This window comes from Eubalaena glacialis, chromosome 4, assembly GCF_028564815.1.
Source record: "Eubalaena glacialis isolate mEubGla1 chromosome 4, mEubGla1.1.hap2.+ XY, whole genome shotgun sequence".
NCBI lineage: Eukaryota > Metazoa > Chordata > Mammalia > Artiodactyla > Balaenidae > Eubalaena > Eubalaena glacialis.
The window spans coordinates 51,906,439-51,922,530 of NC_083719.1; the positions used below are offsets into that span (position 1 = coordinate 51,906,439).

Genomic DNA, 16,092 nt, shown 5'->3' on the forward strand with positions numbered 1-16,092 from the left:
TTCCAAAATATTTTCATAGCTCTAGCAATCCCTATAAACATAACTAGAACACCAGAATAAATCACACTTGCATGGTGCTTGAATGTGAATGGATAATTCTACCTTTAACTATGTATATTTCCTTACTGAAAATTAAATTAAAATGCAGCTCTCTTTACTAAAAATTAGCATAGTATTAATTAGGAGCTACTATCTGAGAAAAAAAAGACAAAAGTCTCAAAAACCCCAACAAAAAGCAATGAAATTCATGATCTGAGCAACCTTGCATTCTCCATTGATACAGATATCCAGTGAATCTGCATTGCACTGAGTCCCATCAATCACCGCAGGGGCACGTTCAGTGTAGAAATTGTAACCTTCAGCCAAGCAGTTTAACGCACAAGGTTTTACCCCACCTGGACAAATATAGTAGAAGAGAAATAAATGGAGTGGTTCTCCTAAGGAACAGTGATTCAGTATCATCCACAGCATATTTACGATTGATAACAGAGCATCACTCTGACTATACCTAGATGTGTAGATTTCTTTTCTTCTTTGCTAAAATTTCATGTTTACTTTCATTGCTTGTGCAACTTGAAGGAGGACCTGCTGAGTAATCTTAAGGTTCTAAAATTTCAGGTATTTCCCATATATATTTTCAATATATTTTAGGTCAAAAGGGATCACAGTGGAGGTAACTGAATGTTGAAAAAAATGGGTGAAATAAAGGCAATTTTTAAAAACTAAAAAAATAAAGTTTAGGAAGTCCTTGAGAATAACCTTGTATGACAAATAGGAATTTATTCAAATTATATCACTTGTTACTGAATATGATACAATAACTGCTACTTCAAGCAGAGATATGGTAATTATAAAATAAAAGTAAACAGACCTGCTTTAAACATATCATATTCCATGAAAGTGGCTCTAGCATGGAGATAAATTCTTATGAGATTAGCAAGTCAAAGAAAAAATTAATTATAGCATTAAACTTGAAAAATTCTTATGAGATTAATAAATCAAAGATAAATATTGGGTTGGCCAAAAAGTTCGTTTGGGTTGTTCCGTAAGATGGCCAACCCAATATTACATAGCATCAAACTTTTTTTAGTTTAAATAAATTGAATAAAAACTTAAAGAAATAAACTTGAATAATTTTTTTAAAATCTGATTTTATATTGTGAATAAATGCATATAGTAACTTGAGAATTTTCATTTTGTAACTTGAAATCTGTATTTCAATAGCTGTGTGTGTATTTCAAGGTTGACGTGAAAAATAGGTATAAATAGTAGCAATTTAAAAAAAACAAGCAAGTATATATCATAACTTCTCAGTATATTGGAAAAGTAGCAATCAATATGGATTTATTTTATTCAAAACTGAACATAAAAAAGCTATTTATAAAAATGTAATTATTGATTAAAATTAGGACTTAAAAATACTTTCTGTTGAACCTTTGTTTCATGATGTTTCAAACACTTTGGCCTTATTATAATGATCTGATAAAATTTCTTTGAAATAAAAAAGACTACCTCTAAAAAAGAAAATTAGACAGAAAGATGAAATGACATGCCTAGGTCTCAGTGAAGGTAGAAACCAGGTTTCTACGGGGTGAAGTAAAAGAGAAGCCAACTGAGTGATGGAGACAATGATAAATTATAGAGAGAACAATCGATTAAAGTAGATCACTGTTACAGTTGACTTTTGTCATGTAAGAAGATGGCCCAATATTGTCAGACATTGTTTTTTCAAGAGAAGATGGAAACCTAGATTTTAAAAATATAAACTCTTCTTGGCAACTCATATAAAGTTTTCAAAAATACTGTGGAGGCTAAAACACGTATATAAGTAAAAACGGTTCCTGAACTGCCAGTTTACAACCTCTGGCTGAAGTCCGTGTTTTCTTCCATTTTCAATGTCTACAGGCTATAGAACTTCTATATAACATAATGTTATTATTAGGCTTAGGTTAATGACACATTTTGCTGTACTGAGCACAGAAATAACAAGTAATAAATAAAATAATTTCTTCCTGAACTGATAATCAAGGTATTATATTTATTTTTATAAGAGTCTCATGAATAAAATTGCTCTAAATTTCCACAGATCTAACTGGGATTTTTTTTTTTCATTACTACCCAGTGTAGTTCTTTCTCCATTTTTTATTGTAATGCTTTGGAATTTAATGCAGCTTTTTATGCATCAGACTATAAAAAGAGAACATGAGTCTTTTATTTACACAATTTTAGTATTAATTATGTAAGGTAGTATTTGATAGGCAGAACACATAAATGCTCTGGTTGTATTCCTTAGCCCACTACACTGTGTGATAATAATACAAATATATTTATTCTTCCTTTATTGCTGAAGATGTGTTCAACTTCCTCTGCTACAATAAGTTTTCAGAAGAGGTAATGTTATTATTTCAAGAAGGGATTTAAGATGATTCTCTGAATGGAAGGTCACATTACCAATTACCTTCAGTTAAAGCTTATTATGAATTTAGGGTTAATTTACAAAGCACACAATTATCTAGATCCTAATTATTAAATCTGTGAACTATTTCAGAGACTTACTTCTACAGTAAGACAAAACAATCCCAAATGTATATGCACCTAATAAAAGCGATTCAAAATACATGAAGCAAAAACCTACACCCACACACAAAAAGCAAAGCCATAAAACAGTTGAAGATTTTAACACACTTCTCTCAGGAACTGATTAAAAAACCAGAGCAGAAAAAAATCAGAAAGAATATAAAAGATCTGAACAATACTATCACCCAGATTGACCTTATTATCATATAGAACACTATATCCAACAACTGGAGAAAACACATCCTTCTCAAGTATACATAGAACATTCATCAACCTGGACAATAAGCTGTATCATAAAACAAATTTCAACTATTTAAAAAATTTAAATCATACAGAGTATTCTCTGATCATAATGTAATTAAATGATAAATCAATAACAAAAAATCTGGAAAAAATCAACTATTTAGAAATAAAAATAACGCAGTTCTAAATAACCCATGGGTCAAAGAAGAAATCACAATGTAAATAAGAAAATATTTTGAACTGAAGGAAATAAAAATACATCAAATGTTAGGAATGCAGAACAGCAAAATAAACCTCTCCCCCCAAATAATAAGAGCAAAAAATTACTTAGAAAAAAAGTACTAAAGCCAAAAGTTGATTCTTTGAAAAGAGTAATAAAATTGATAAACTTCAAGCAAGAATGATCAAGAAAAAGAGAGAAGTTACATATTATCAATAGCAGAAGGGGAAGAGTGTATACCACTACAGATCCTATAGATACTAAACAGGATAATAAGAGAATGTTATGATCAATTATCTGCGAATAAATTGGACAACATGGAAGTAACAAATTTCTTGAAGACACAAATTCAAAAACTGACATAAGAATAAAAAAATCTGAATAGCTCTTTATCTATTAAAGGAGTTGAGTTTGTAATAAAAAAATTCTTTTCACAAGAAAATACCGAGCCTAGATGATTTTATTAGTAAAACCTATTCTAAGGAAGACGTATTATCAACCCTACAAACTCTTTCAAGATAAATAAGGATTCTATTTCTGGAAGCCAGAGTAACTCTGATACCAAAACTTATCAAAAACATGACAAGAAAAAAATTTACAAATCAATATTCCTTATGAAGATAGATGTAAACATCCTTAATCAAATATTAGCAATTAAGCCCAATAACAAGATAATAAATAAAAAGATAATAAATCATTATCACATGGGGTTTATCCTGGGAGTAAAATGTCAGTTTGGCATTATAAAATCTATCAACTAAGTCACTATATTAACAGAATAAAGAAGAAAAACACATATAATTAATACATGCACAAATGGTACTAAAGGCCAAGTCAGTGAATTAAGGTAAGAAAATAAAATAGAAAGGTACAAAGATTGAAAAAAATAATCTCTATTTCCAGATAACATGACTATTTACCAAGAATATTCTAAACAATCTACAAAACAACTATTAGAACTAGTAAGGGAATTTAGAAGGGTCACAGAATACAAAGTTAATATATAAAAATCAATTGAAACAATTGAAAATAAAAAATTGTAAACTTTTATTTACAATAGTGTCAAAACCATAAATTACTCAGGAATAGATTTAACAGAAGATGTGCATGACCTTACACCTAAAACTATAAAGCATAGCTGAGAGAAATTAAGGAAAACATGGAGAGATATACCATGTTCATAAATTGGAAAATTCAATATTGTTAGTATATCAGTTTTTCCTCAATTGATATAAAGATTCAACATGACAACAATCATAAGCCCAACATGTTCTTCTGTAACCATTAACAAATGATTCTAAAATTTATGTGGAAATGCAAAGCACTTAGAATATACAAAGGACTCTTAAAAAAAAGATCAAAGTAGGAGGAGCTTTCACTACCCATGTCCAAGACTCTACAGTTAAAGTAATCAAGTCAGTGTCGTACCAGCATAGGATTGACAAATAGATCAATGAAACAAAATAGAGTCTATAAATACACTAAAAATACATACCATACTGCCAAATTATTTTTAGACTGTAGATCTAAATATAAAGATCAAAACCATAGGCTTTTAGAAGAAAATATCTTCCTGGGTTAAGGTAGGCAAAGATTTCTAAGACAGGACATAGAACACAATGACCATAAAATTTTAAAAAACTGAAAAATTAGAATTCATCAAAATTAAAATCTTATACTCATCCAAAACACCATTTAAAACATAAAGAAAAACAAAGAAAGTAAAGAAAGCCATAGGCTGTGAGAAAATACTTGTAAAACCTATCTGATAAATGAACCACTTGAGAATAAAAAGATAAATAACCAATTTAAAAATAGGCAAAGGCAAGAGGCACATGAAAAGCTGCTCAACATCACTAACTATTAGAAAAATGAAAATCAAAACTACAATGAGGTATCACCTCACACCAGTTAGAATGGGCATCATCAGAAAATCTACAAACAACAAATGCTGGACAGGGTGTGAGCAAAGGGAACCCTCTTGCACTGTTGGTGGGAATGTAAATTGATACAGCCACTATGGAGAACAGTATGGAGGCTCCTTAAAAAACTAAAAACAGAATTACCATATGACTCAGCAATCCCACTAGTGGGCATATACCCTGAGAAAACCATAATTCAAAAAGACACATGCACCCCAATGTTCATTGCAGCACTATTTACAATAGCCAGGTCATGGAAGCAACCAGAATGCTCATCGACAGACGAATGGATAAAGAAGATGTGGTACATATATACAGTGGAATATTACTCAGCCATAAAAAGGAACGAAATTGGGTCATTTGTAGAGACGTGGGTGGACCTAGAGACTGTCATACAGAATGAAGTAAGTCAGAAAGAGAAAAACAAATATCGGATATTAATGCATATATGTGGAATCTAGAAAAATGGTACAGATGAACCGGTTTGCAAGGCAGAAATAGAGACACAGATGTAGAGAACAAACGTATGGACACCAAGGGGGGAAAACGGCGGGGGGGTGGGGGTGGTGGTGTGATGAATTGGGCGATTGGGATTGACATGTATACACTGATGTGTATAAAATGGATGACTAATAGGAACCTGCTGTATAAAAAATAAATAAATAAAATTCAAAAAAAATAGGTAAAAGATTTGAACAAACATTTTATAAAAGAAGATATATAAATGCTCAATAAGCACATGAAAACGTGCTCAACATATTCAATGATCAGAAAATGCAAATTAAAACTTCATTGAGACAACATTATACACCCACCAGAAGAAGACTGAAAACACCCAATGTTGGCAAGGATGGGGAGCAAACAGAACTCTTATACACTGTTGATGGGAGTGTGACTGGTACAATCGCTTTGGAAAAACATCTGGCAGTTTCTTTTAAAACTAAACTCACAGCTACCCTATTGCCCAGCAATTCCACCCCTAAGTATTTACCCAAGAGAAATGAAAACATATGCCCACAAAAAGACATGCACAAATGTTCATAGCCGCTTATTCATAACAGCTGAAAACTAGAAACAATCCAGGTTTCCATCAATAGCAGAATGGATAAACAAACTGGTTAGTACAGTGGAATACTGCTCAGCAATAAAAAAGAATGAACTAATTACATTTGCAAGGACATGGATGGATCTCAAAAACATTAGGCTTAGAGAAGCCTTGCATAAAAGAGTAAATATGCCATGATTTCCTTTACATGAAGCTCTGTAACAGAAAAAACTAATTGATGGTAAGGAAAAAAAATCAGAACTGGTTGCCTCTTGGAAGTAGGTAGAGGCAGCTACTAAATGGGAAGAAGTATGAGGACTAGGAGAATTTTGGAGGTAATGGTAATGTTCTATAACTCAGTAAGGTTTTACAGGTGTATGCATTTGTCAAAACTCAGGGAAAGTACAGTTAAGTTCTGTGCATTTCATTGTACATAATCTTCCCTGAAAAGAAAAAAGAAAATAAATATTGAACTGTGGTTAAACTTATACAAGTTGAAGCATCTAGAGGAAAGTATACTGATGACTACAGCTTACTTTGAAATGCACCTGAAAAATAGAATAAATTAATGAATGGATAGAGAGATGACTAGACATGTAATAAAGACAGTATATTAAAAATATTAATGATAGAATCTTGGTGGTGGGTATATAGTTGTCACTGCAAAATTGTTTTAATATTGCTCTATGTTGGAAAGTTTTCAAAGTAAGATGTTGGGGGAATTCCCTGGCGGTCTAGTGGTTAGGACTTGGTGCTTCCACTGCTGGGGCCTGGGTTCAATCCCTGGTTGAGGAACTGAGATCCCGAGAGCCGTGTGGCATGGCCAAGAAAAAAAACAAAAAACTAACTAAGATATTGGAAAAACAATAAATAACAGTTTTTTTAAGAGTACATTCTATTTTTCTAAGAGAAAATTTTAACAAAATTTAGTTTGTATTTTGGGAGCGTAAGAAAACTTCTTGTGCTTACAGAGCAATTAGCGTCTGATACTTGCCTAAAATAAAGAGCAAAAAATGTTTCGCTAAAAAAGAACAATAATCATCTATGGAAAGATCCTTGGTCTGTGACCAAGAAAGACACAGATTTTCCTGGCCTCTTTTGAGTTGATTTATATCGTTATAATTTGTTTTTAGGGTGATAATTCCACATATTCAATAATTGTAAATTATTATAATATAATGTCTATACACCCCAAGGAAGTCTCAAGAACTCAGAAATATTATTTGGATTTACATCATTTCTAGGAACTTTGTACCTTGTTAAATAGAATTGGGTTTTAAAAAATGATTTCTGATCATTTGTACTAACATATTAACTTTATTACAGGGAAACTAAAACACGAGACCTTTATAGTACTAGAAGCCCTTTCCTGTGATTTGCAAACACTAATTTTTACTAGTATGTATATGAATGTACAGGCATGTTTGTATGTATTTATATATTCCTTTATATTTGCAAAGCTCTCAAGCATGATGAAAACTCTGCCAGGTTATACATTACCTCCAGTATAGGGTTTCCAGTTATAATACTTTCCACGGAAAGGCATATTGTCAAAGTCTGCACACTGTTTCTCTCGAAAATCTCGGGCCCCCAAAGGACATGGCTAAAATAAAATAAAATCATAAATAGTATGATTGTTGAAAAATACCAAAACCAAGGGACAATGTCCCTAAAATTAAAAGTGCCTGAACTCCATCACATTAGCTCACTCCCTTATTCTCTGGCTATAATTCTGGCATTTGCTTTACTGTTTTACAACCAGTATTCTGATTGAAGTGTCTGAATTGTAATCTTAGCCACAGAAGAAATAACTGAAGTGACTTAAACAAAGTTAAGTGTTAAACAGTTTCCATACAACTTTACACTCAGATGCATGTCATAGTCCACTTGGCAATCAATCCATCACGTATCTCCTTATAAACAGACATAAAAACTAGAGGAAGAAAGTAAAACACAAAATCCTTTTCGGTAACAGTATTTGAGGTCCAGTTGCCACAGCTACTCTCAGCTCTTTATTTTAAGAAATCAAGAGGCAGGTTTGTAACATAACATTCAGCACTATTAATTGTGGTTTGGATCCCAACTACTATAGCTGTTTACTGTCTAGCCCTGACAAAAACCATATTTTAAGATGTGGAATGAACTGGGCAAAATGCTAGGCCTCAAGTCTAAACACCTTTAAATTCAAGGAATTCGGACTTATTAAGATTTACATTTAATCTATTAACATCACAGAAAATAAAATACTAAATTTTCAAAACATGTACATGTGTTGGGTGGTGGAGCAGAGAAGGATGTTGAGAGGGTGAAGAGAGGATTATTTGTTTTTAAAAGTTTGGAATGCTTCTTCTACCTAAGTTTTTTAGAGAAGAAAATCTTGCCAATCTAGTTAGGTCTGGATTCCAAATACCACAGGGCCATCCTAAATTTAATCTTAAAGTTCACAAAGAATTAAAAGTATAACTTCTCATAGTGTTTGAGGAAATATGACCTAATTTGACTTATCTTTTAGAGTTCTGGAGCAGTAGCACTTAAAAAGCAAAGTACTGCTTTTGAAACATGGGTGGGGAAAACATTTCCCTTAAATATGACAGAACAAAATAAGTCATTAGATAAAAGTCTCAATTGTGAATAAATGGTGAGTATGTTACATTCTCAGAGATCATTTTGAGGACATTTTACTACCCTCCCTTAGATCTCTACATTTACTTTATACAGTTTCCTGAGATCAGTACATTGCAAATGGTCCCTTGAAGCATGTGCAAAACTAATAGACCACAAGGTGCAAATATGTGCATGGTCATCATTACTTCCTATATACTGTGGTTAAAATTTCTACCATATCAAGTCCAAAGCCTCATATTCTGAAAATAGTGACAGCAGGTCTACATTCTGTTATGAGCCTTGCATTTTAAAATATTTTCTGCAAATTAAAATATGAGACTGCAATGCTAAACCTAATGGTTCTGCCCGTCGAATTATCCTTCTTATTTGCCTTTTAAAAAAATGAAAAATAACTATTTACCATAGGTTACATAGTGCATGACACTGGAAGGATATGCTTCCAGGGTCTTTTGTTCATGGTATGCTAATCTTTGGAATAAAGAAATGCTTCCCTTTACAAGCCATTTTCAGGGAATCCCAGAAGACGACCAAGGTTGTCAGTGGCTTTGCCATGTAGCAAGACTAGCTAGTTTTTAAGCAAATATCATCAATTTAATAAAACACAGGTAATTTGAAATCTAGCCACAAGTTTTCACACAATACTTAAGTATTTGTAAAGCACCAACCACCTAAAACTTCACCCAAGCATGACTGTCAATCTATTTGGAGTAACAAGATAAAAATGGAAAAGCTACAGCCCTATCTCAGCCAATAAGTATATGACAGCACATTATAGATTGTCTACAGGTGCTGTATATAGGTGAAAGATCAATGCGTCATGTGATTAGTTAGGGAAATACTTGTTGAGGAAGAAAATCTTGAGTATATTATAAGAATTATAATAAAGTGTCATACATACTTATTCTTTATAATATTATAAAGTATTATAGGAATTGAGCTGGTTAAGAAAGAAAAGGACTTCTATTAAAAATGAAGCCAAGTAAAGCCACGGGCACAGGAAAGAAAAGGTCATATTTTGGGAATAGTTGGACAACAGCTATCCTGGTTGAAAGAAAGGAACTGTATAGAAGCATAAGAGATAACACTTCACAGATAAGAACCAGTTAAACAAAAAAAAAAGCCCTGAATTAATAAACTAAGGCATCTTGAGGGCCACTCACTTAAAACAAAACCAAACAGGGACTTCCCTGGTGCTCCAGTGGTTAAGAATCCACCTTCCAATGCAGGGGACACAGGTTTGATCCCTGGTCGGGGAACCAAGATCCCACATGCTGCAGGGCAACTAAGCCTGTGCACTGCAACTACTGAGACCGAGTGCCGCAACTAGAGAGAAGCCCCGCACGCTGCAACGAAGAGCACGCCTGCTGCAATGAAAGACCCGCGTGCCGCAACTAAGACCCGACGCAGCCATAAATAAATAATAAATAAATAAATAAAAATAAAGTCTCTCTTCAAAAAAAAAAACAAAAACAAACAAAAATCCTATTCTTGACTATCTTGTAATTATTATCCTAGATAGAAGTAAAAGGTCCAAAAGGAGGATATTACTGTTTAATGACAAACTTGGATAAACATTTCATAAGATTTCTGATCTATTCTTTTCCTGTGATAACCACTCCCAGGTTCAGCATAATAAAAATATTAACAATAAGAACACCTACTTACCTTTTTCTAAGCATTTAGTAAGTACCTATCTCATAGCACACTGTTCAGAGGTCTCTAGATCTGTATTTAAGCTCTCTCAACACTCTCATAAGGTAGTTATAATTAACAATCCCATTTTATAACTGAGTAAATTGTGTCCAGGAAGGCTGCTTAGTAATAGTTTCAAGGTACAAAGACACTTCCTGCATCTGAGTGGGGGGCCTCCTCTGGACTCTCTAAATGCTACAACAGGTTTTTAAGTTCTTAAGATGTACGAAAACCTAATAGGAGTAACTTGGGTTCTAGACCTAGCCTTGTCTTTACCAGCTATAAGTTTATCTGCTCCAAACTACTTTTTTCTTATTTACAAAATGAGAGGGCTGAAAGTAAGAATTTTGGAGTAAGACAGACCTGGATTCAATTCTAACTTATGTATTTAATTCATAGCCCTCAGCAATGTACTTAATTTTCCAAGCCTCATCTATAAACTGGAGATAACACTAGTATTTACTCAGTAGGTGAGGATTCATGTAAACTGTTTAGCTCTGTACCTGGTACTGGTAGCACTCAATAACCATTAGCAGTTGTGTGGGCTTTGGTCTAGGCATCCATAGACTCATTCCTCACCATTCTCTTGCTCTGCTCTTTATTTCGGGGGAACAAATCTGCAGGCTCCATTTCCTAGGCCTCTGTGTCAGCTGACTTCTGGTTGAGTTCAGGCAATGGAAGGCACTAGTGGGAGAAGCCAGGGTATTTCTCTCATTTCCTCTCTACCTCAAGCAGCATCTTAGGCAGAAGCGGAATATTTTTGTGGCTCCAACATCAAACAACAGCCACCCCCACCCCCAATTGTATGGTTCCAGATTCTGCTGTGTGATTTCAGCCTCTAGGCTTTAATAAAACTACCTCCTTCCTATGTTTTTCTGGTAGGAGTGGTGGTATCTTTCTGCTGACGCTGATCTATGGGCTTGTCAGCCTCTTCCATTATCCACGTAACTAATTCTTGGCATTAGATTCCCTCTGTTTAAATATTTAGAGTGGTTTATATTATTATGGTTGGATGTTTACAGATAAAATAGTTGATGATGATGATGATGATGATGATGATGATGATGATGATGAAGAAGGAGAAAAGAAGGAGGAGAAGGAGGAGGAAATGGTAGTAGTGGTAGTGGTACTCGGGAGACTGAATAGAGATATGTTTCCTTGTGTTACATTTTGCAATTTATTGATTAAGGGCAGAGGTTGGCAAATTTTTTCTGTCAAGGGCCACACAGTAAATATGTTAGACTTTGTGGGCCATATAACCTCTGTTACAACTACTCAACTGTGATATTATAGTGTGAAAGAAGCCATAAACATTACGTAAATGACAGTCAGGGCTGTGTTCCACTAAAATCTTATTTACAAAAAGAGGCGATGGGCCTAATTTGCCCCAGAAGGTGCAATTTGCCAACCCCTTATTTCGGGTGTTAACATATAGATACATCTGTCTGGCAGCATTTTGCAGAAGAACCAAGCTCAATTATTAATTTTTGAGTCAATACAGAATCATACACTTTTAAGAATTGATGTCAGAATATAATATAATTTGCACAAAACTCTTAAACTTCCTGTACAGTTACCCCCAAAGTGGTCATACAATCTGCATAATCTACAGAAAGATAGATCAAATACTTTTCAGACAGCTGCAATTATCATCTGGTTCTTTCTTTCAGCCAAAATCTGTCTTCCTTCCCATAACCCAGTGGTCTTGTGCCTTTCTTCTGGACCCACACTGAACAAATCTAATCCCTTATTGAAAGGTATCTAGACCTTGATGGCTTTCCTATGGGGACATAATAACTCGTCATCAGTACTCTTAAAACCAGGCACCAAGAACTGGCCTTAAGTGTCTTTTTTATATTCAGCAAATATATATAAAAAGCTTTTATATATAATATATGATCTAGGCTCTGGAGAATAAACCAATCAGATTAGGTCCCTGTTTTCCTGGAGCTCACTGTAGTTGGAGATGAGAAAGAAGAAAAATAAAGCAGGGTACTAAGGTGGCGGGGTGGGCTGGGCGCGGGTGAGGGAGTTGTTTTAAATGGTAGAGCAAGAGAAATTCTCTCTGATAAGGTGGCACTTGAGCAGAGAGTTAAAAGAAATTGAGGAAGTGACTTACGTATAAACCTGTGAAAAGAGTGTTCCAGGAAACATTAAATGCAAAAGCCCTGAGGCAGGAGTGTTTAGGATGTTCACAGAAAAACATGGAAAATGGAAGGTGCCGTAATTGGAAACTGTAGTAGACTTGGGGACTTGATCCCATGCCTTTCTGTTTCTAGCATATATCAGCTAGTGTTCTGTTCTCTTGATTTAAATGTTTCCTTCAGTGAATGCTCTGAATCTGTGTTGATTAGAAATAAGCTCAGTAGGAGTTGTGTATTCCGGCTGCAAAGAGTGAGAGAGATCAAAGAAAAGAGTAATTTCTTAAGGAAAAATTACATAAAGTATATTTTTGTTTTGTTTAAGAATAGTGGAGAGTTTAGGGAGTAATGCTTTTTAAGTTACTTAAGTATAATAAATGTTGACACTATGCAGAAACCGCAACAGAAAACAGTAGGCATAAGCAACAAATTTTTTATGTGAAGCCTGACAGGTTTTCAGCCTCCTAGTGTTAACACTTATCAAGCATCCTCTTCTCTAAAAAGTAACCAGCAGGGCCCCACATAAATTCAGAAAGCAACACTGCAGGCCTCAGTATCTTTTGATCTTAGTATTTTCAAAGATACAAAAAGTTAATATTAGTATCTTTTTTCACTACTTTTTTTTTTTAGAGAAATATGTAAGTTAGCACATTCTATAGACTATCTTATGCTTCCAGTTATACTGATAGATTAAAAGAATCTCCTTTGACTATGCTTTTTATTGGTAGATAAATCTAAAAAAAAAAAAAAAAAATTCCTTGGGGCATAAAAGTTGCTGCAGAAAGAAATCTCAGCTTCTGCTGACCAACTGTCTAGGAGCATTTCTGTTACTAGAGTTGTAATCTGGATTTTATCCCAAAGAATAGGTGACCTTGGAAAGTCCCAGAATCTCTTTGTGCCTTCTTTTTTTCATTTGCAAAATACACCCCAAATACCCTTACCTTCAAGAGCAATACATCCCAAAATGTTTTCCAAATGAGGAAAATTCTGCAAATACTGTATTATGTCTTACGGGTAATAAAGAGTGAGAAGCAAGCCGAGAATGAAACTCTTTCCCCCCTTTTCCTTTCCTCTTTTCTTCCTAAAAAAAGATGCGTAGGCTGGGAAGATACCAGCATTCCTACAGGCTGGGAAGATGCCAGGATTCCTACAGCCTCAGGGAACACAGCAAACTGAGCAAAACTGGCATTTTGTTCTTCTACTCCCTTTCTCTCTCTTTCCCACCTTCTGCTGCTTCTTCCTTTCTTACTTTCATGCCAGATGCACTTGTGCTTCTTCACTATTACACTAGACCAACCTTCTACACTCCCCAAATTTAATGTTCTTTTTCTTCAGGATAGCAACATACTCTTAGTCAATTATACCCTGTTAGTTGAAGGAGCATCAGTGGAGGCTGGATTTCAACCTTTGCTTTGCTTAGCAAGTCATGCACTTGACCTGAGACTGTGAAGAAGGGACATATTTCTGCTTGTTCACCCAGACAGGAGTGATACACATAAAGATGCCACATGGGCTAACAAAAGCCTTGCTTCCATACCCTCTTTTACTAGTTGCAAACAAAACTCCTGATTTCCTAATTATCAGGTACTAATTAGCTCATTAAAGTAATTCACAAGGGCATTTCCAAGGTTAAATTTAGTGTTCAATGCAGGTGGTGAATCATTTCAACCCCAGTTTTGAGGCAAACTTCTCATATTTTCTCCCCCAAATAGTTTCTGCTTTTGGGGGAGTAATTTCACTGTACCTTTACTTTTGAAGAAAAAGAAAACAAAAGCCTGATAAACCAACATTGTCTAGACAAACTTAAATCTAGCCATCATGTTTGATACCATAATCTTGTATGCAAGTTTTCAAAATTAAAGCTATTTCTATATGCCTTGTATGGCCTAAATTTAATTTAAATGTCGTCTATCCATAGCATGACCCTTTCCCCTAAGCCTGTAAAAATGTTAAGAAACAAACTTTTACTTTGTGATTTTTTAAATGTCGCTTTAAAGAACAAAATAAATAAGCAAGCTCTATTCTGTGCTTAAAAGCTAATCTTTATTTCTCACAACAAGATGCACTCTATAAAATTCATACTAAAGATTAATGACACTGCTCCTGCTATTTTTTGCCATTTTATATATATATGTATATATACATATATCTATACATATATACATACACACACATATATATACATATATATGAAAGTATACTTTTATAAGTATATTGAAGTATATGAGAATAATGTGGTTGATACATATATGTTTTCTAATTATAACTTGGGACACAGTTATAACACTGTTAATGGATCAACTCTGTACCTTGGCATCACTTACCCCACACCTTTCCCTGGGGGCAAGGTCTGTAGTTTCATAATGTCCTCAGCTATCTGGTTCTGCTGCAGGGTAAGGTTAGACTGGAAGTAAGACAATGTCAAAGGTGACCAAACTCTTTCAGAGCTTACTTTGCCACACCCACCGCCCAAAGGCTCCATCTGTTCTAAGAGTGCTAGAGCAGCACTCAGGAATTCTATGCCTTACTGAATCCCTTCCAAGACACTAGCCTGTTGCTGAGCTTTAGTTCCTCATTTTAAAATATTAAAAAACAAAACAAAACAAAACCCTGTCCTTCCCTTTATAAAAGTGATTTGAAGATTTGATTAGGTTATATAAAAAGTACTTTGTAATCTATAAAACATAAGTGTATACAGTAATAGCTACACTGTAGTAAATACAGATTAAGTACCAGGAATAGCACTAGATGTTTTAAAGTGTTACTTCTTTTAATTCTCAAACAACCCTGCAAGTTTGATATAATTATACTCTTTATATAGGAGTTCCGTGAAGTTAGATATCTTGTCAAGGTAAAATAGAAACAATCTTGTTAGAGTCAGGATTAAATTTAAGTCAGTTTGAATCCAAAGTCCATACTTTTTTCACTACAGTACTACTTCCGAATATAGGCTATACTTTTCCTGTGTACCACAACCAAGGCAATGACACCATTTAATGACCTTACGCAATGAAGAAGAAAAAAACTGCAGAACAGCATGCGCCTCTAGCAAAGCTGACTGAAAAAATGTCCCTGTACTACATAACCTATGCTTAAATTTTAGAACAGACCACAGATAACCTGGAAAATCCTTCGTCTCCATAATTTTTTATAGTTTTAATGCATAAAATAAAGGAGGAAATGAGATGCTTAAGATGCAAGAATAATATGACTTCACCTCAGCCAAGGTGGAGCTTAGGCTTTTCACCAGAAGTTCTATCCTAGTCACATTATCAAGCAGACATGCAAATCACAAATAAAATGGAATAGGAAAAACACAAGGATTTTCTGGCAAATAGCCAAGCAACACCAGGACATTCTTTTTAGAAATGTAGAAGAGTCCTTTGTACAGTAGCTAATATTTCTTCTTTAGGCTTTTATATAAAATTTGGTTTATAACCTCAATATAGCAATATTTTTACTCTTGACAAATATCAAGTTTTCAAGTATTTATAACACTGACCTATAAATTCTGCTACTTAAAATACTTATACTATGTACACCAACTTTTACCCTCTGAGTACATTTTGCATGATAGTTTCAGTCACTGCAGTGAAAAATTGCTCAGGAAAGCAGAAGTGCCTGCTT

General features: G+C 34.2%; 1 protein-coding gene across 1 annotated transcript in view; it reads right to left on the reverse strand.

The window, feature by feature from the left end:
* Nucleotides 1-16,092, reverse strand: part of ADAMTS6 (ADAM metallopeptidase with thrombospondin type 1 motif 6) — a 259,758-nt gene that overhangs the window by 62,480 nt on the left and 181,186 nt on the right. The window contains exons 14-15 of the mRNA XM_061187844.1: nucleotides 7,508-7,610; nucleotides 262-395 (exon numbers count right to left, since the gene is read on the reverse strand). Of these exons, the coding sequence (XP_061043827.1) occupies nucleotides 262-395; nucleotides 7,508-7,610 (237 nt within the window). The remainder of the gene's footprint in view (nucleotides 1-261; nucleotides 396-7,507; nucleotides 7,611-16,092) is intronic.